Raw genomic sequence first — 19,729 nt, forward strand, 5'->3', positions numbered from 1 at the left:
ATATGACATTTTAACTCAGTCATATCTCTTAATGCATTCCTAATTCATTCCTTCACTTTTAGTCTTTGATTTGTTGCTGTTTCTTGTCGGTTGGGTACGCATGTTTATTATAACTGTTAATTTAGCCTCCTGTTCAACTCTGGGGGGGAAAAAATCACTAATGACATAATTAACTCATAATTAACTACAGGTGTGTCGTGCTGGGTACTGCGACCTCTGGCGGACACACGAGGAAACGGCAGATATGAACTGCGGGCAAAAGAAGAAATAAAAATTACAATATTTGGAGGAGTTATTGCATACTCAGTCGTAAGTACGGTATATAAATTGAGTAAAGTTAGATAAATAACCGTAGACCTGTCACATTGTGCTTAAATTCGGAATACTAGAAGCTATTCTAAGTTTTAGCTAGCTGTAAGCTAGCAGCTTAACGTACTTTGTAATAACGGTTTGACTGACAGCAGAGTCAACGGTCATCCAAGCTATAAAATTGGCAATGCAGCACCTAGTTTGTAATTAATCATTTATGTTACGAGCTTCTTGTACTTGCTTCTTGTTACCCTTAATTCTCCCTGAATTTACTTTGATTTGGAAAAAAAAAGAAGTCACAATCTGTACTTCTACTTATAAGGATCAGTTCCTGCTGGTATATTTGCCTTTTAACTTGTGTTGAATGACAGAAAATAAAGGTTTTAAGGTGAGTTAAAACGGGGTTAATCTAAAGTGACATTCATGTTTCACTTATTTCTCTAAGTAATCCCTTTTCAGTGTGTAATAAATACAGTTGGTCTCAAATGAAACTTCATGGCAACTTTTGGAGTGTGTATAAATGTAAATAAAAAAATGGTAAATGGACTGTACTTATATAGCAAAAAATAAAAAAAACAAATAATATGTTTTATTTTTAAAAAAGACTGCCTTTGTAGAAAAAATACTACAAACTGCAGCATATTTTTTCTTGTTGACATTAATTTAATTGATATGGTAGAGTATTATAAAGCATTATAGTTCAACCATGTGTATATAGGAAGTTAGTTAATTTCCAGAAGTCAGATCTTACTTTGACACAACCCTTGTCCTTGGGCACAAAGATAACCTGTGAAATTCCAGCTGGCTGCCTTCACAGTGTTGATGATTTTGTTGACAGCTGAGGGACAACGTCTGACGCACAGCAGAGGAACAAAGCATTCCTTCATATAGAGAAGCAGCAACAGGTGACTATAAGGAACACACAATCAATAATTTAAAGTAGAGTGAAGACAGAAACTAGATTTAATAGACAGAAGTAAATAAGAATAAAGAAAAAGCTGACCAAGATTACTTTATAAAATTAGATTTGCTCAGACCTGCTTTAACTGCAGTGCATCATATACTGTATATTTTGCAGTACTTTTTAAGGCATATATTTTTATTTTAATAGTTTTAGTCCATTTTTAAATCTTATAAGGAGACTTTATTTATAGCAGCCAATTTGAGAAGAAGTAATTGGCAACAGCAGGTGACCTGTTATCTTTAGGTACTGAGCCTTAATAGATATACCAGTGTTTATCTACTACTCCACGTGAAAATGGGTGCTGTAAAAAAGTTCTGTTTTACACCTTTCTGCAGTGAACTCCTGTTAATAGTTGAAAAATAAACGTGTGAGATGCATAAACCTAAACATTGAACACTTTAACATTATTGCATCATATCCTGAGGTCCAGGTACTACTTCATTTTCTAAGAAAGTTGATTGGGTTATGTTAAATATGATTTGAGAGATGTTTGTAAGTTTGCTGTACAAAAAGCTAAAAAAGGGATTAAAAGGAGATGTATTTCGATTGTTGGGGTTAAATTATGGAACAATGCTAATAAAAATGTTAGAGGGTGTAAATCGCTTTTGGTTTTCAAAAGAATGGTTTATAAAGCTATTTTTGAGGGTTACAATTGTGAATGATTTTGTATTTTGGTATTATGTTTACTGTTGGAGGGTAGCTTAAATTGAAAAGAAAGTAGGACAGGCATATATAAGCATCATGCTTCAGCCTGTGCCTTTTCAGTCATTACCTAATGTTAAGACTGTTGCCTAGTTTATGTTGTCTAGAATGTTTATATTTATTGTATTATGTGTGATGACTGAATAAATAAATAAATACTAAAATACTTAAGACTCTTTTTGTACCCCCCTTGTCAGGTTAAAGTAAAATATACAACATTATGATTTTTTTTTAATTATTTTTTTTATTTTTATAGCAGCTGAGGAAAAAAGAGGATAAGACAACAACCAAGAAGGAATGTCAGCACCATGGACAGGGAACAGCTCATGTCCATTACAGAAAACAAACTAGTATCACCATCTCAACTGTGAGTATTCATACATTGCACTTTTGTCCATTAGATTAAAACAAATAAAAATTAAACAGTTCCAGAATCAGACCATCTTGACATGAAGTAAGCCACGTTAGTTCTGCACACAGCTCATGCTTTGTAAGAGAATGACTCATAGATAATGAAATATCCATACAACCTACAATACATGGATTTGCCTATGAATGTGATTAAATTGTTCACATTATTTTATAAGTTTTACTAGTGACCAGCCAGCTCAACTCTTGCCATCAACCATGTACATCTGGAGAAAAATGATGTCAGTGATTTGTGTGGTTGGTGGAACTTCATTTAGAAATGTTCACCTTCACTAAGGATTATAATATCCAGCAAGCATTAACAGGATTAAGTTCAGACAACAGCCCCTCTTTCTTTAAGGTAATTACATGTTTAAACATTACCACAACAAATTACACTCATTAACCTCTTCTATTCCCCATAAACCAAAGAAATTTGTTTAAAATACAACAAAATGTTAATAGCAGTATTTTAGGGATATTTTCTTCTTGTAAATTGTTTTGATAGTTTATGTTGATAACAAAATTAACATAAAAATGTCACAAGAATAATTTTCACTCAACATTCAGCATAGGCTCCTCTGAGCAGCTAGCTGTCACTCAGTAAACTAAAATGATAACTGGTCTCAAAGAGGAAGACTTCCAAAAAGATAAAGTGTTTGCAGATACTTTAGCTGTCTTGTTAGTTTGCAGTGTAGAACTTGTGGAAAAAATTGTCTGAATTTTATCAATGGACCACCTTTCTTTGTACTGCAACTGAAGGCGTGGAAAACATTTCAACGGGAGAGGTAAAAGTTAAATTGTTGTTGAGGAAAACAAATAAGTGAGGATGAAGCTGAATAATTCTACTGAAGGATAAATATCCTAAACACACCTCAAAGCTAAAGAGGAGCTATAAGGAAATCAGTGAATTGCGCTCATGAGTCTTACATGCAAGGCCCAAAAATCCCACAGAACATATAAAGATCACAGATGACAAGATGTGTTGGATCAAGGTTAAGTTCTGTAGTCAGATGTTTATAAAGTTTTATGCTTACTAATGAAAATTGTTTCAAGGAAAATGGACAAAAATACTAATCAAAAACAAAAAAGATAAAAACATACTACTACATATGAAGGAATACACAGGTTCTGACACAACATAACAGAACCATGGGGAGGTTGAACCACCTCTGTTAACCTTTTCTTTATGTAGGTCCAATGCTGGCTAGAAAGAGCATTTTAAAGGACAAATGAGGAATCAGAGCTGGGAATGATGTCATTTCAGGATAAAGTAGTAGTCTACCAAAATTACCTCACTTCTTGCAAATGAAAGTGACAGTCTCCTGAACTGGAGCTGGCAGGCCCTGATGTACCAAGACCTTGCCATTAAAGTAAAGTTCTTTGGATCATCCTCTATGCAGTGAACATACTTCATCTATACTGTGTGTTTGGCATGATGCCAGAATCCTGAACTTCTTTACTTAGCTCTTATCTATTCTAAGCTTAGGGGAGCAATTAGTCCTCAGTGAAAGGTCCCATTCCCACCTGTCTACAGCCCTTGCTTCTCTGACTTCTGCAGTCACATGTGTAGAAGGGAAGGTGTGAGGCACCTTGTGCCTCTTAAGTTTGAAATCCGAGCCAACTGCTTTTAGATGGAGCTGCTATTGTTAGAATGCTTGTTATGTACTGATGGTCACTTGAGGAGGTGTTGAATATTTGTCCCTGCCTCCATATGTCCTTCTCTTGTCTTACCCTTCTCCTTGCCTCCATTCAGACAATGATGTAGTTAGTGGTTGGTGTACTGGTGCGTACACTCAGATCTGCAAGACCCTTAAAGACTGTTAGTTTTATTTACTGGTGGAGACTCAATTGCGTGCACCAGAAACAGCAAAAAGGTAGGGTTGTGTTGTACTTCATTGTATTAATTTGTACATGTGTAACATCTCCCTTTTTTGGAGAATCTTGTTGATTTTTTTTCTTTTTTTGATTGTTACCTCTGCAGAGGTGGAGGTCATGTATTCGACTGTGTTGATTTTTTTGTCTGTCTGTCAGCAACACAACCAAAAAAATTATGGGCAGATTTGGATGAAATTTCCAGGAAATCTCACAAATGGAATAAGGAACAACTAATTACATTTTGGGGGTAATCCAGATTACCGCTTTGATCCAGGAATTTTTTAAAGGATTCTTTACTTTGGGGGGGGGGGGGGGGGGGGGGGGGGGGGAATAATTTTGCCATTAGAGCTTCTAACTCAAAAATAATGCCCACAATCATTGGAAAAAAAAAATAATAATAATAATACAACTGCTTTGTAGAGGTCTGTGCTCTCTTCTAGAGCTTCTAGTTGTTTCTAATATTACTTAGATATATAACATTACCAAGAAGGCTGAAAATGAATGGGTCAGCTGAAATTAATAAGTAAAAAAAGACTTGATGCTTAAACGTTCCTGTGCATATGTCAGCTGTAGTGTCCACTAGAAAGGCAGAGACTTCTACATATGAAGTTATTAGCAAGCTTATTTAAAATAAATAATATGCAAAACATAAAGTTTGCCAAACTGTCTATAATATTGTTGCACTTGAAAGAAGAGCCTTTACTAAACAGAGGCTTTTGCTGACACCCAAACATTTTAGTGAGCTTTTGAGATAGTTGTTGTTAGTATAATCACATTTAATAAAATGTTATTTTGGATTATGACCATTTAAATTTTTGTGTGACCCAACTTGTTAGGGTGTATTGTTTTATTAAATCTAATAAGTAGAACAGCATAAACTTGTGTAATTTTAAAAAGAAAAAAAAAATTAAATCCAAAATAACTTGTTTTCATATGGTCAGAGACTTTTTTTTTTTTTTTTTTTTTTTTGTGGATCTGACATATAATGTTTAAATTATCATGTCCATGCAGTGATGTAGTCCAATGCTTGAGGCCCTGTATTGTACTTACTTAGGTCTTTACAAGTACAGCAGTACATCCCCCCTGACGCTGCTGACCATATCAGTTCAAATAAACTTTTTAAAGGTGTTTTTAAAATCCTACAGCCATCAAGAAACTAGTCAACTTATTGACTGACCATTAACCCTATAAAATCCATCACCATTCTACTAGATACGTAGATATTAAAATGCAATATACTTTATATCCGAATATTCTAAAATGTGTCTAATAGTAATGGTAAACATGCCATAATCTCCTTTGAAAAGGTACTGAGAGATTTTACTAAATGATTATATACTTAACTAAAAAAATTGTAGTAAATTCTATATTACAGACGAACCAGATATAACTTAGAAGTACTATATATGATAGAAAATCCACACAACCAAACATAAATGACACTAAAATGAGGTAGTTATTGTATAAAACCTTTCAAGATACACAGTAACAGCCAAACTGGACAGACCAACTCGAGTGTGTGTAACTCTAGTGTGTAAAGTGTTATGTAATGCATAAATGTGTACAAATACATGCTTAAATATAATTAGGAGAACTCGCAATGTTGTCAGATGACCAGATGACAGTATGTCCCTGTGGTCACTAGTCCCAGAATATAAAATTCACTTATTCACTCATATAATACACAAACTAAATGTAAAGGCTATTATTAGAGGCTATGGGAAGTTCTTATAAGTTTTATTTTTATTTTTTATGTTATGTTTACGGTTATCAACATCGTGACATTTGTTTCAAAAGTGGAGCTAGAAAATGAGGTTGTAAGAAGAAGTCCAGGCAGTTTTAGATGCAGATTTATTTTATTCTAATAAATAAGCTACATGAATAGGGAGACACAATCAAGACATCAAGTGTCTCTGAAATATCCATTTATTCCTTGTGCTTTACTCTTCATCATGCCCTTTCTGCAATGAGAGAGAAAGACAAAATAGAAAGAAGTGAAAAAACAAACATTAAATCCAAAATTATTCTCATACTCTTTCTTTTAGCTTCAGTTAGAATTTTTTCTACATAGTGATTTCTATTTTATAAGTGTCATCAATAGATTCTAGTAATGTTATGAATTCTGGTAAATTGACATTTCCCACATGAGCCAAAGTAGCATGTGGCAGATTTTAGGGATTTAATAATCCACATTTTGCAGTCACATGTTCATGTGCCATAATTTTTTAATTATTATTAATATTATTGCTTTGTCTTAAAACAAAATAAGCATTTAATAAAGCTATTCCTCTTTCTACTTTCTTCTCTCTATCTCTATATGCACACTCTTTAAAAGCAAAAGACCAGTCCAGACACCCAGTTGTTCATATAATAATCTGTTACAGCTGCATGCACCCACATACACAAACACACAAAAACAGTATCTCTCTCATTTATCTTTTGACTAGTGAGTTTTTCCCACTCACTAGAATATATAGATAGAACATCAGAATCAGTATCAAACTGTGACCCCCTTTTCTTGTCAGTTAAGGTTCTCTCAGTGGTAAAGCTGGCTTGCGCTTCCTCCTCTCGTAGTGTCCATGGATATTGGTAGATCCCTTGACACCCCCAATGTAATGCCATGTTGTACATGGTCAGCAAGAGATACTCAACATTATATGACAGATGTCGGAGCATCTGTCATATAATGTCTACCTGCTACAGACATTAAGCTTTTAATCAAGTGTGTTATAGTCTCAATCTGTTGTTGTTGTATTCATATCTTGTCTTTATTTATGATCTCGTTTTATGTAAATTATGTTGGTATTTTTGTCACAACAGATAATATTGATGGCAGCAGCGTATCACTAACCTTTGACCCCACATCACGGCTCTTGGCACGTAGCTTGTTGACCTGAGACTCAGCGATGTCAGCTCGCTCTTCAGCCTCATCAAGCTCATGTTGAAGCTTGCGGAACTTGGTGAGATTGCTGTTGGCTTGTTCCTCCTGTAGAGCAGAACACCAAGAATGGACATCAGAAATTTGTACATCAGCAGTATAATATAATAATGTAATGAATGACATGACTTTAGTCGAATATAATACCCGCTATCAAAGAATGGTTAGTTTACTCATTTATTAGTGTAAACTCTCGTTTAATGTTAATCACATCATGGTTCCCTAAGAAGTGAGCTGTTGTGGTGAATATGTGCAGTAGGCTTGAATATGTATTATTTTCTGTATCTGAAATGAATACTTACAGCTTCCTCTGCAGTTTTTTTGTAAGATTTAACCTTTAGCTGCAGCTTATCCACCAGATCTTGCAGACGGGTAAGATTCTTACGATCTTCCTCAGTCTAATATAAAAACAAAAAAAAAAAGACAAAACAATTTAATCTTTAATCTGAATGAACAGTATTTCATACTACAAATGAGCAACAAATTAAATAAATGAAAAACCAACATAAAATATCTTGATTGTTGGTCCCATATTTACTAATAGGTTTGTTACATCTGAGACTGAAGTCTCTAGAACTCTGCTGGTGGAACAGAAGACCACTATAAATTTGTGAAATATATTGACTCAGTGTTATAGTGGTGTTTTAATGCTGTCAATACTACATGATTTGTATAACTGGTTTATTGATAAAACCATTTAGTGACCCCTTATGCTCTTAGGCATTGTCATTAACAGCCTCTGTCAGGATAGAAGCTTACTTGGTAAGTCAACTCTTTGATCCGTCGCTCATATTTTCTTATTCCTTTGACCGAATCACTGGACTTCCGTTGTTCAGCCTCCACCTCAATCTCCAATTCTCTGATCTGTTGAGGGAATGATATAATAATAATACAATTTTTATACTCCATTTTTTCTGTTGGCTTTTTGTATGTGAGGAAATTGTATGTTTTTAAATGGTTAAATATTGAAAAAACAAATTAGAAAAAACACTCACCCTGGCCTCGAGCTTCTGCACCTGCTTCTTGCCTCCCTTCATGGCGATCTGTTCAGCTTCGTCCAGACGGTGCTGCAGGTCTTTGATGGTTTGCTCCATGTTCTTCTTCATACGCTCCAAGTGAGCGCTGGTGTCCTGCTCTTTCTTCAGCTCCTCTGCCATCATGGCAGCATCAGTGATGGCCTTCTTGGCCTTCTCTTCAGCATTTCTACATTCCTGCACTGCCTCCTCCACCTCACTTTGAAGCTGGGATGTATCACCCTCCAGCTTCTTCTTCTGGTTTATCAGGCTGGTGTTCTGTTTACATGCAATGTATAACATTCAGACTTCCTCAGTAATTTAGTAATGGTATGAAAGAAGTAGTTCAAATGGTGTCTCACCTGTGAGTGCAGTAGCTGCACCCGTTCGCTAACATCCAGCAGCTCTTGCTCTGCAAGTTTGCGGCTTCGCTCAGTTTGCTCCAGTGCAGCTCTCAGTTCCTCCACTTCGGCCTGAAGAAGGTTGTTGCGTCTGTCAACCATGGCTATATTTTCCTTCATATCATCACTGGCCCGCAGAGCGTCATCAAGCTGGAGCTGAGAATCCTGTGAAATTAACAGTTTATTTAAAGCTATGTGTATAGCTTTAGCTGTAAAATATAAAATCATGTAACTCTCAGTTAAAAACAAATAGCCAAAAATTAAAGAAAAATAATAGTTCAAACATCCCTTTATCCCCGGAAAATTAGGGAAAACTGAACTCTGGTCTTGTGAATCTCAATTTCGGGAGTGTTTTCAACTCAATAACCTGAATTATTTAAAGAAGAAAGACGTAGAACTTTTTCTAAAGTAGACTGACATGCGCAGGCATTCAAAATAAACTTATGAGTGGAAAGTTAGCGGTACTGAAAGACAGAAAGACTATACACTATTGTGAGATCATCTAAACACTTGAGTACCAGACAGTTGTTTCCTACTGTGTAAATATTTAAATATTGTATATTGTAAAAACATTAAACAGGGAAAAATCCAAACCTTCAGATGTGCATGAACAGCCTTCAGCTGTTTCTGGGCCTCAGATGCCTGCCTGTTGGCTTGGCTGAGCTGGATCTCCATCTCATTGAGGTCTCCCTCCATCTTCTTTTTCAAACGAAGGGCTTCATTCCTGCTGCGAGTCTCAGCCTCAAGAGAGCTCTGCAGAGTATCAACAATTCGTTGTTGATTTCTCTTAGCTTGCTCCATCTCTTCATCTTTCTCAGCCAGTTTGCGCTCGATGTCAGCCTTAATCTGGTTGAATTCAAGCTGGACTCTGAGAATCTTCCCTTCTTCATGCTCCAGAGAGGCCTGTAATTGAATAGATGTGTTAGGTCAAAAGATATTTATTATCAAATGTCAAAATATTTTCAACTTCATATATATTTGGATAGTTGGACTTTGCACCGTACTTCTGCCTCCTCCAGAGCTGTTTGTATCTCAGACTTCTCTTGTTCCAGCTGCTTTCGAATCTTCTCAAGCTCATGAATACTCTTTCCACCCTCCCCGATTTGTTCAGTAAGGTCAGAGATTTCCTCTGAAAGCCAAATTGTTACGATTGATAAACATGTAATGCTATAGTTACCTTTTTCAGAAGGTTTTATAGATCAATTGACTAACCTTGCAGATTCTTGTTCTCCCTTTTCATGGTCTCCAGATGTTCAAGCGACTCTTCGTAGGAGTTTTTCAGTTTGAAGAGCTCAGTGCTCAGAGACCTGGCTTCTTTCTGGGAGCTCTCCAGCTCTGTTTGAGACTCCTCATACTTCTGTTTCCACTCTGCCAAGACCTAAATGACAGTTCACATTTTAGCTAAAGGAATGACTCTGTACCTGTATTGAAATCTTACAGTGAGTAATGAACTTAAACCTTGTCAAAGTTTCTTTGCTTCTTGTCCAGAGCAGCAGCAGCAGCATTTGATCTCTCCACATCCACCATGAGATCTTCAATCTCATTCTGCAGCCTGTGTTTGGTCTTCTCCAGGGAGGAACATTTAGCATTCACAGCTTCAACAGCCTCCTCAGCATCCTGCAGACGCTGAGCCAGCTTCTTTCTATGATATAGATGAGTTTTTTAAGGTTGCTTTTCAACTTTGCAGAGTTGTTGAAGATTAAATGTGTTTTACCTACTTTGCTTCCTCCAGTTCCTCAGTTCTCTGGATGGCATCAGTTTCATACTTGGTTCTCCACTGAGCCACCTCAGAGTTGGCCTTGGACATGCTGCGCTGCAGTTCAGCCTTGGCCTCCTGCTCCTCCTCATACTGCTCCCTGAGCAGGTCACAGTCATGACGAGAAGACTGCACAGCATGGGCTAATGCATTCTTAGCCTAAAATTAAAGCAAGCTTAAGTTATTTGAATGTATTAAGATTTAATCTGTACTAAATGTGGCTTCAGTAGCTTTGCTTTGCTACCTTGATTTCCTCTTCCAGTTGTCTTTTAAGGTCTTCAATTTGTTGTGTGTAGGACTGTTTTCCTCTGGTGAGTTGAGACACCAGGGAGTCCTTCTCCTCAAGCTGCCTCGCAAGTTCACCTGGTTGAAGCCAGAGCTTGAAATGAATGCTTGATATAACCATATATGAAATATTCGCATCAAATGAAGCACATACCATTTTCAGTTTGAAGCTTTGCTTTCTGCATGGTGAAGTCGTTGATGGTACGCTGTCCCTCCTCTGACTTTGTTTTATATTCATTCATCTGGTCCTCCAGAGACCTACACATTTTCTCCAAATTGTTCTGTAAACAAAATACAGTAAGAAGCACTGTAAGAATGAAGAAAAGGGGTGATCATCCAAGGACAAGACCACGGATTTGAGTTACCTTTGTCTTGACAATCTGCTCCATATTGGAGACCACATCATCGAGCTCTAGTCTGAGCTCACTCTTCTCCTTCTCCAGTTTCTGCTTGACTCTCTGCAGGTTGTCAATCTGCTCTCCCAGGTCAGCAACGCTGTCGGCTTGCTTCTTCCTCAGGGTGGCAGCGGTGGCCTCGTGCTGCAGAGTGGCCTCTTCGAGGTCTCTGCGGAGTTTCTGGAACTCGGCCTCCCTCTTCTTGTTCATCTCGATCTGGGCAGCTGTGGCTCCACCAGCCTCCTCCAGCCTCTCACTGATCTCTTCCAGCTCTCTGGCCAAGTCTGCTCTCTGCTTCTCCACCTTGGCTCGTGCAGCTCGCTCTGCTTCAAGCTCTTCCTCCAGCTCCTCAATGCGGGCCTGCACCAAAGTTCAAACAAATCTCAGCATTACATTTTTTCTTCTATGAATAACAATAATCTTAAAATGTAATTTTCCTTGGTGGTTCAGAGTTGTTTCTGTGTGAATTTTCACCTGCAGCTCCTTCAGTTTTTTCTGGAGCTGAGCAACCATTGCCTGTTCATCCTCTATTTTGCTATTGAGTTGACTGATTTCAAAATCTTTCCTGTGGACGATACAAAGTTAAATGTATAGAATGACTCCTTTATTAAATTGTTTTTTGTGTAAAAACTCATTTCTCATTTTACTTTTTCAGCTTCTCTTCAAGTTGCTGCTTGTCATTTTCCAGATCCATGATACTCTCTTGGGCCAACTTTAGGTCTCCTTCAAGTTTCCTCTTTGCTCTCTCAAGGTCCATACGTATCTTCTTCTCTTGCTCTAAGGACCCCTCAAGCTGTAGAAAGATGAAAAATACTCTTTTTTTTTTAGCACATTTGCTTTGTATTTGTTTAAGTCCACCTGATCTTGTAAATTCTTACATCATCAACTTGCTGCTCCAGCTTGGCCTTGGCCTTGGTCAGAGTGTTGACTTTGTCTTCTTCACTCTGCAGGTCATCCAGGGTTTGCTGATGAGCTTCCTGTAAAGCTTTCTTTTCCTTGGTCAGCTTGGCAATGATTTCATCCAAAGCAGCCATCTCCTCTGTCAGGTTCTTTACCTGTTGCAGATGAAAATCATAGAATCCTGACGGCCATCACAGCAATATTTTCATCATAGTATTTTCTCTACAATTTTTAGGTTTTATTATACCTTGTTCTCAGTGGCGTGCTTTTCTTTCTCAACTTTAGCCAGAGTTAACTCTAAGTCATCAATGTCCTTCTTCAGCTCAGAGCATTCATCTTCCAGCTTCCTCTTCTTAGCTGTCAGTTCAGCGTTCATCTCCTCCTCATCCTCCAGCCTTTCAGTCAGCTCTTTGATTTTTGCTTCCAGCTGAATTTTGCTCTTGATGAGCCCCTCGCATCTCTCCTCTGCATCACAAAGATTATCTTGCTCCTATCATTAAAAATAAGTCAACATACCATACAGTGTGACCATCATGTAATTTATGAAGTTGACTGGAATAGAAAAATGTAAGAATCAGTGTTCTAACATACAGTCTGGACTTGAAGCTGCAGGTCGTTCTTCTCTTGGAGAAGAGTGACCATTTTCTCCTCCAGTTCTTTTCTACGGGCTTCAGATTTAGCATAAGCCTCCTTCAGTTTGGTAAACTCTTCCTTCATGTTGGCCATCTCCTTCTCAGTCTCTGCTGATTTCAGGAGAGGTTTGATCTTGAAGTACATCTTCATCCAGGGCCAATTCTTGACCCCCATGAAGGCACGGATGTTCCACTGGATTACAAGTAGGGCATCTCTGTATGCAACAAATATGGCAGTTTATGACTTTCAGCAGAATGACCTGAAATGATTTGACTACCAAAGTGTGTCACTTGAGAATTTACCTGCGTTCAACAATTTTCTGGAATTCGATTCTTGCTAGAAGACCTCGTGAGCGAGATTGGATGCCAGTAATAATTAGTGCTAGTCGGTCATCTCGCATCTCCTCCAGCAGACCAAGCAGCCCAGCTTTAAAGAACACCTTTTTTTGGAAGGACAAATTGAGTAAGAGTGAGTATTTATTGTGCAAAATGAATCTTCTATTAACAGTAGAAACTCTTACCTTGGTGTGCCCCAGTTTGTACTGGTTGTGGTCTATATCCAGAGAACCCAGCAGTTTCTCAGCAGCCTTCTTGTTGTCAATGAACTGTCCCTCAGGAATGGCATTAGGGTTCAGAATGCGGTATCTTTTAAGCAAGTACATTAATTAAGTTAATTATTTCTGTTCATCTGCATTTTGAAATATAAGTGTTCTCATCAAAGTCAAACCTCTGCTTGAAGTCTCCATAGAGGATCCTGTTGGGGAAGCCCTTTCTGCAGATCCTGATGCCTTCCAGCACACCGTTACAGCGTAGCTGGTGCATCACCAGAGGGTTCTCCATGGCCCCAGGAGTCTTGGTCTCATTGGGGATGATGCAGCGCACAAAGTGAGGGTGAGTTGACCTCAAGTTGGTCATCAGCTTGTTCAGGTTCTCCTGGGGGTTTTTCACACAAAATTTGGAGTAACTATATTGACATTGTGTTTGGCACTGATTTAAGATGTTGTATGTAGCACATATAATGATTGCTTAATTCTTAAATTAAATGGGTAGTGGAAGCTCAGATATTGTATCAGAAATGTTTTCAGAAAGTGTGTGGTGCACATTGCTATTATTTAGTTAAATAATCATCATTTTTAAATAAATTTTTGCTTGCATATCTTGTTGTTAATTCTTCTTACTTATGCCCTTTCTAAATTTTATCCATGCACATTATAGGAAAATTCAAATCTATAAAATTTTACCCTGTGCAAAGCTGACACAGTTTGGAAGGATGAACCTTTTTTCTTTTTCTCAGTCTTTCCACCCTTCCCACCAGATTCTTGAGCTATAAAAAAAATTATTAAATTTAATATAATGCACTTTAGACTTATAATAAGACCATAATAATACTAATTTATTCTTAATCTGGATTGACATCCAAATAAAAATGTAACAGAATTTGCTGCTGTTTTACATTCTTTTTTTTACTAGTGTATACTTCCATATACCTGAATCAGCTCCAGCATAGTTGGCAAATAGTAAAGCCAACAGCTTGAGGTTAGACTTCTGGTACAGTCCAACAACAGTCTCATTTAGAGGATCTTTGTTCTTCACCAGCCAGTTGTTGATATTATAATCAACAGTTCCAGCATAGTGAACCAGGGAGAAATGGGCCTCTGGTTTTCCTTTGATAATTCTGGGTTTCTGGAAGTTGTTGGATTTGCCCAGATGGTTGTCATAGAGCTTAGCTTTAAAGGTGGCATCAGAGGCTTTGGGAAACATGCACTCCTCTTCAAGGATGGACATGATACCCATGGGCTGTGGGAGGAAAAATATGTAAGGTTTAAAAAAAATATATTTGTGTATCGCTTATTTCAACATTTTGTAGTTTGATGTCTCACCTTTTCAATCAGATCAATACAGGCCTGCAGATCCATACCAAAATCAATGAACTCCCATTCAATGCCCTCTTTCTTGTACTCTTCCTGCTCCAGCACAAACATGTGATGGTTGAAAAACTGTTGCAGTTTTTCATTGGTGAAGTTGATGCACATCTGCTCAAAGGTGTTGAACTGGAACAGCGTTAGAGAATAATCAGAAATTTATGAAAATATTTTACAAAGATTTAACTAATTTGGGGTCTTTTGTTCAAACTCACATCAAAGATTTCAAACCCAGCGATGTCCAGCACACCAATGAAGTACTGGCGAGGCTGTTTGGTGTCCAGGGACTGGTTAATTCTCACCACCATCCACAAGAACATCTTTTCATACACTGACTTAGACAGTGCACCAACAGCATAGTACACCTTAAAAAGAAATAATTAGTAGCATCTTTTAATTTCAACAATATTCAACTACCTTCAAAACTTTTGATCCCTCTGTACCTGGTTAACATTTTGTCCCTTGGTGACCCACTCGTTTCCTACTTTGACTCTTGGGTGACAGAGACCTTTGATGAGGTCAGCAGAGTTCAGGCCCATCAGATAAGCTACTTTGTCAGCATCTGAGGAAGTCAACATAATACAATTTTCACATTTTGCACTAGGATGCTAAAGTACTTAACATGTATAGATGCAGTCCTTGAAATATTTATAAATAGATTTAAAAAATGCTACATATACATAAACATAAAATGTAAACCATACAACAAAAGTTTCCTCTTTCAATGTGCAACACAATGACAGCTGTCCTTTCCACTGAACTAAACACTTGACTGTTTCAAGAGAAATCATCTCAGAAAACAAAAACCTTCCAGTCAAAGCTCATAAACATAATAATTGTAATTATTCCAGATTGTCTGGTACGAACATTAAGAGCTGAGATTACTCAACATTCTTGTTTACCTTCAGTGCCGTCTGCCTCCGCCTGCTCTTCACGCTGCTTCTGCTTGAACTTCATGTTACCATGGTGCATGATGGCACCAGTCAGCTTGTAAATACTGTTCTTCTCCTCTTGAGTGAAGCCCAGGACATCAAAGGCATCCTTACAGAATTTAAGATATATTTTATTTCGTTTGTTTTCAAATGTTCTTCTAAAATGGTTTGATGTTGTTAACTAAAGATTCAGCTCACATCAGTGGCCATCAGCTCTTCAGAGTCATTGATGGAGGCTACAGTTGTCTCTCCTTGGGAGATGAAGGCATAGTCATAGGGGTTGTTGGTGATGAGCAGCATTTCTAGAATTACACAAACATGTTAATTATACAATACATAGTGTAATGCAGTAATTATTGAACAGTTGTTTATACTTACCAAGGAGTTCTGGCTTTGCCTGAGACAAGATCTGGTAGAAAATGTGGTAGTCCCTCTCAGCTTTGAGCTGGTAGGTCACACGAGACTTTTCCAGAAGGTCTGTTTGGAGTGGATAAAAAATGTTTTCTTTGTATTGTTGTCATCGTATGAAATGTGCTATATCAATAGAGTTGCCTTTCCTTGTCGTATTCTCTTCCCATTAACAACTATCTGGTTTTGGTCAAGACTTCGCTACTGGGACACTATCACATCCACTTTTTGAGATACTAGGGTGATAATAGGGTGAGTTTCAGCACCGTGCAACCTCGCAACAGTTACGAGGTTCAGAGAATGAATTTGGTTTTACTTACAAGTCTCAATATCAGCAGAGGCCAGCTTTCCCCTGTTGTCAAAATGAATCCTGATGAATTTGCCCTAAAAGGAAAAGTGTTGTACACTTCTATTTTTAACCAGGAAAAAGAACTTTTATGATAGTTGAGAAAACACATCACACCTTCTTATTCACTCACAAATCTGGAGGAGTTGTCATTCCTGATGGTCTTGGCATTACCAAAGGCCTCCAGAGCAGGGTTAGCCTGAATGATTTGATCCTCCAGGGTGCCCTGATGTTGTCAAATAAAAAAAGAAAAACACAATCTCAGGCACACTGACAATTTTGAACAACTAAAGCCTTTCCACTGTCTCTTACCATTAATATATTCAGTTATTTGACATCTATAATTTGATATGTATTACAAACCTTCTTTTCAGCCGCAGCATCTTTCTTTCCACCTGGGACAGCAGCAATGCTGGCAAAGTACTGGATGACACGCTTGGTGTTGACAGTCTTTCCAGCTCCGGATTCTCCGCTGAGTGGAGGAGACCCCGAAAGTTTAAGGATATGACCTATGACACTTAACTGCTGGCATGATTTTGGATAATGGTACAACTTACGTGATGAGGATTGACTGGTTTTCTCTGTCTGTGAGCAAGAAATAATAGCAAATAGGTGAAAAATTATCTCAGAATTTCTGAATAAAATAAAAGACTGATAAAACAGTGATTTATGTACCTGACAGCATGTACTGGTAGGCATTGTCAGAGATGGAGAAGATGTGAGGAGGAGCTTCACTTCTTTTCTTTCCTCTGTAGGCAACAACCACCTCCTGGTTATAGACTGGCAGCCACTTGTATGGGTTGACAGTCACACAGAAGAGCCCAGAGTAGGTCTGGCATTTCAAGAGAAAGATGGTACATGGTGTTTTCAGATGCTTTAATATTATATTTGAACAAATAAACCAGTCAGCTGACTCACGTAGATCATCCATGCTGCGTAACGCTCTTTAAGGTTAAACAGCACAGCTGGCTCATGGAGGAAAGTGAACATCGCCATGTCCTCAATTTTATCGAACTTTGGCGGATTTTGAGGGTGCACATCACACTCCTTCACTGTGACGGTCTGCAGGAGGACAACACATCTTATAAAACAGTCCACACTTTTATGATACAGCTCAACTGAACTTCTGTGATGCCGATACCTTATCATGTTCAGTTTGGACAGTAACTTTGTCACCATCACGACTCTGAATGGTTGCTTTGACGTACTCAACCTCAGGATCAGGAACAAAACACTCCCTCTTGATGTCAAATGGACGAGTCTGGGCTTCCAGACGCTCCATATCTGATTTCCTCAGAAAAGAAGCAGCAGCCCCAAACTCTGCCATAGCAGCGTCACCCATGTTTCAACCTTCAACTTGTTTTTAACAAAAAGAAAAAATTATTTGCTAAAATTTTTTGACATGTTCTTTTTTTTCTTTTTTTTTTTCCAAGACGGAATAACACAAACAACAAACACTCGGAGTTAGTAAATATAACAAAAGATAATAATTAATTGGACATAATGAACCAAGTTTGTGTACTATTGCAATTTCTTGTTTTTATACAACAAACAATACTTCTAATGACAGTTGCTAATAGAAACAGTTAACTGTGTACCATTAGTTTTCTATTTAAATCTAAATTCAGAAATAACTAAGCTTGCATTAAGGTGTCCTCAACATTAGGAGGACACTCACAATTTAGTTGAATCAGGAAAAAAAGTAAATTAGTGTACTGCGTTTGCATGCACATCTACCAGCTAAAAATAAAATTGTGATAAAACTGAGCTGCAGCTGTTAATTTTACCTGAGGTGTTGTCACTCTGAAGGAAATTTGAATCTTTGCTATTTATCTTAAGTAGACAGAAATAAAACAAAGGTTATATTACCACACTGTTAGACATGTAGATGAAAGGATAATTACCATTTTTACTCATTTCAATAAGTCAATAATCTTCTACAAATTGCTAACAGAAACCATCTGTATGTATCTTTAAATGATATCAAAATAGTGAGCATGGTCCAAATAGTCACAACAGACATAACAATTTCTCACTTGTATTCCTGTTTTTCTTACCTTTGATCAGCAACCTTGTCAAGTGAAGTGATGGGTCCAGCCTCTGACACCAGGCTGCCTCTCCATTAATAAAGGTTGAAAGTCAACCAAATATGGGGATGAATATCAGAGAAATGGCATCCAGGTTGCCTATCACAAAAAGCACTCTCCAAATTGGGTTGAGCCCAGTGTTGCTATTTGTTGCTGTCACCTTGAACAGCAGACCATTATGCCAGAGTGGACATGACAAAGAAAGGGAGAGGCAAGAGGTGGTGAAGCATAGACAGGCTGCTGTCTCAGTGAGCTGTACAAAGTAGCTGTCTTATATTACTGAACAATGAAAGTGGTTTAAAATTAAATCAACATCATGTTTCTGTTTTATTAAAGGAGGATTTAACTACATAAATGCTTTCTTAACCTCTATTTAATCTCACTAAGATACTGAGTCTAATTCTAAAATGAGACCTGATAATTATTAGTTATTTATAATTAGTCAAACACTATAATAAACTAAACTTTTAAGTTAACTGTGCCTCTGTGCTCAAAGTAAATAGCCTGCAGGCTAAGCAATATTTGTAGGACTTCAAACATTTCAAGACCTGAAGTTCAACAGTAGTCTGTCCAGTGATGCAATGTGCAATACAAGTCGTGAGGAAGAATAAAGAGCCACAGCTGTTGTCTGCAAAGAGGCAAGACAAGGCCAAGGTCACAGCTGTGATGTCTCTTTATTATTACTCACCACTGCTTAGTATTAGGTCTGCACTCTTAGTCCAACTTTGGTCACTTTGCATTGTTTCTTGTATTTAGCAATAACAGACATGCTCAGACACAGTCAGGCTGACTCAAGTTCATATTACATAAAAGAGCTACTTAAGATGATGTGCTGCTGTATATCCTGGAGCTGGACGAACACTTTCGACACCTGAATGTTACATAGAATTGAGTCAAGAGTATGTCTGTCACCCAGCGAATATTGCTAGTGAGACAGTATTATTATTCTGTTCTATCCATCATTTGAATGAAGTGTCCAGCATTTGGTTCAGGTCTTAGTTTTCAATACAGTTAAATAAATAAAATAAAAGTGTATAAAACAACCAAAGGTCATTAATGAATGATTTTGTTAGATCGGTATATTATTATCAGCTAAGAAAGGCTGGTAGTAACAGAGACCTGGACTCATGCAAAGATTTAAACTTATGCTTTGCATTTCAGTAAATTCTCAGGCCTTTAGAATTACCATTAATGGATAGGGGGTGTCCTAAACCTTTATTATGCTTGGTTAGCTTTATGTCATGAATATCATTATACATATAAGTGTGCATATGTGGGCTGTTGTGCCCAGCTTTCATGTTTTGTGTTAGAGGTGTCCAACATTTTGCCTGTTGGTGTAATCTAAATTGTTATTAGTTCATACACAGAATGCAAACTTTGTGCTGTCAATGGTAAAATAATATCATGGACTATAGCAAATTACTCTGATAGATGCATATAGACATAGTCTTGT

At 37.5% G+C, this 19,729-nt stretch overlaps 1 protein-coding gene and 1 long non-coding RNA gene across 2 annotated transcripts in view; one reads left to right on the forward strand and one right to left on the reverse strand.

The window, feature by feature from the left end:
* The first annotated feature begins 4,143 nt into the window (after positions 1-4,143).
* LOC121644127 overlaps positions 4,144-19,729 on the forward strand; it is a 34,542-nt gene continuing 18,956 nt past the window's right edge. Inside the window, exons 1-2 of the long non-coding RNA XR_006011228.1 lie at positions 4,144-4,260; positions 13,321-13,472. This is a non-coding gene — a long non-coding RNA (uncharacterized LOC121644127). The remainder of the gene's footprint in view (positions 4,261-13,320; positions 13,473-19,729) is intronic.
* On the reverse strand, positions 6,099-18,610 carry LOC121644123 (myosin-6-like). The gene is made up of 39 exons (XM_041991848.1): positions 18,247-18,610; positions 17,977-18,022; positions 17,331-17,545; positions 17,108-17,251; positions 16,865-17,021; positions 16,747-16,774; positions 16,553-16,661; positions 16,323-16,415; positions 16,164-16,227; positions 15,814-15,912; positions 15,634-15,737; positions 15,406-15,544; positions 14,947-15,065; positions 14,719-14,868; positions 14,462-14,632; positions 14,069-14,378; positions 13,823-13,905; positions 13,309-13,514; positions 13,103-13,226; positions 12,885-13,021; positions 12,541-12,796; positions 12,197-12,439; positions 11,928-12,104; positions 11,697-11,842; positions 11,524-11,614; positions 11,020-11,409; positions 10,809-10,935; positions 10,614-10,732; positions 10,332-10,528; positions 10,072-10,255; positions 9,826-9,991; positions 9,618-9,742; positions 9,208-9,516; positions 8,575-8,778; positions 8,195-8,491; positions 7,959-8,063; positions 7,502-7,597; positions 7,113-7,247; positions 6,099-6,222 (listed from the first exon to the last, which is right to left on the reverse strand). The coding sequence occupies exons 3-39, from the start codon at positions 17,529-17,531 to the stop codon at positions 6,202-6,204; spliced, it is 5,826 nt and encodes a 1,941-aa protein (XP_041847782.1). The 5' UTR covers positions 17,532-17,545; positions 17,977-18,022; positions 18,247-18,610; the 3' UTR covers positions 6,099-6,201.

The sequence above is a fragment of the Melanotaenia boesemani genome, chromosome 8 (genome assembly GCF_017639745.1).
Source record: "Melanotaenia boesemani isolate fMelBoe1 chromosome 8, fMelBoe1.pri, whole genome shotgun sequence".
Classification (NCBI taxonomy): Eukaryota; Metazoa; Chordata; class Actinopteri; order Atheriniformes; family Melanotaeniidae; genus Melanotaenia; species Melanotaenia boesemani.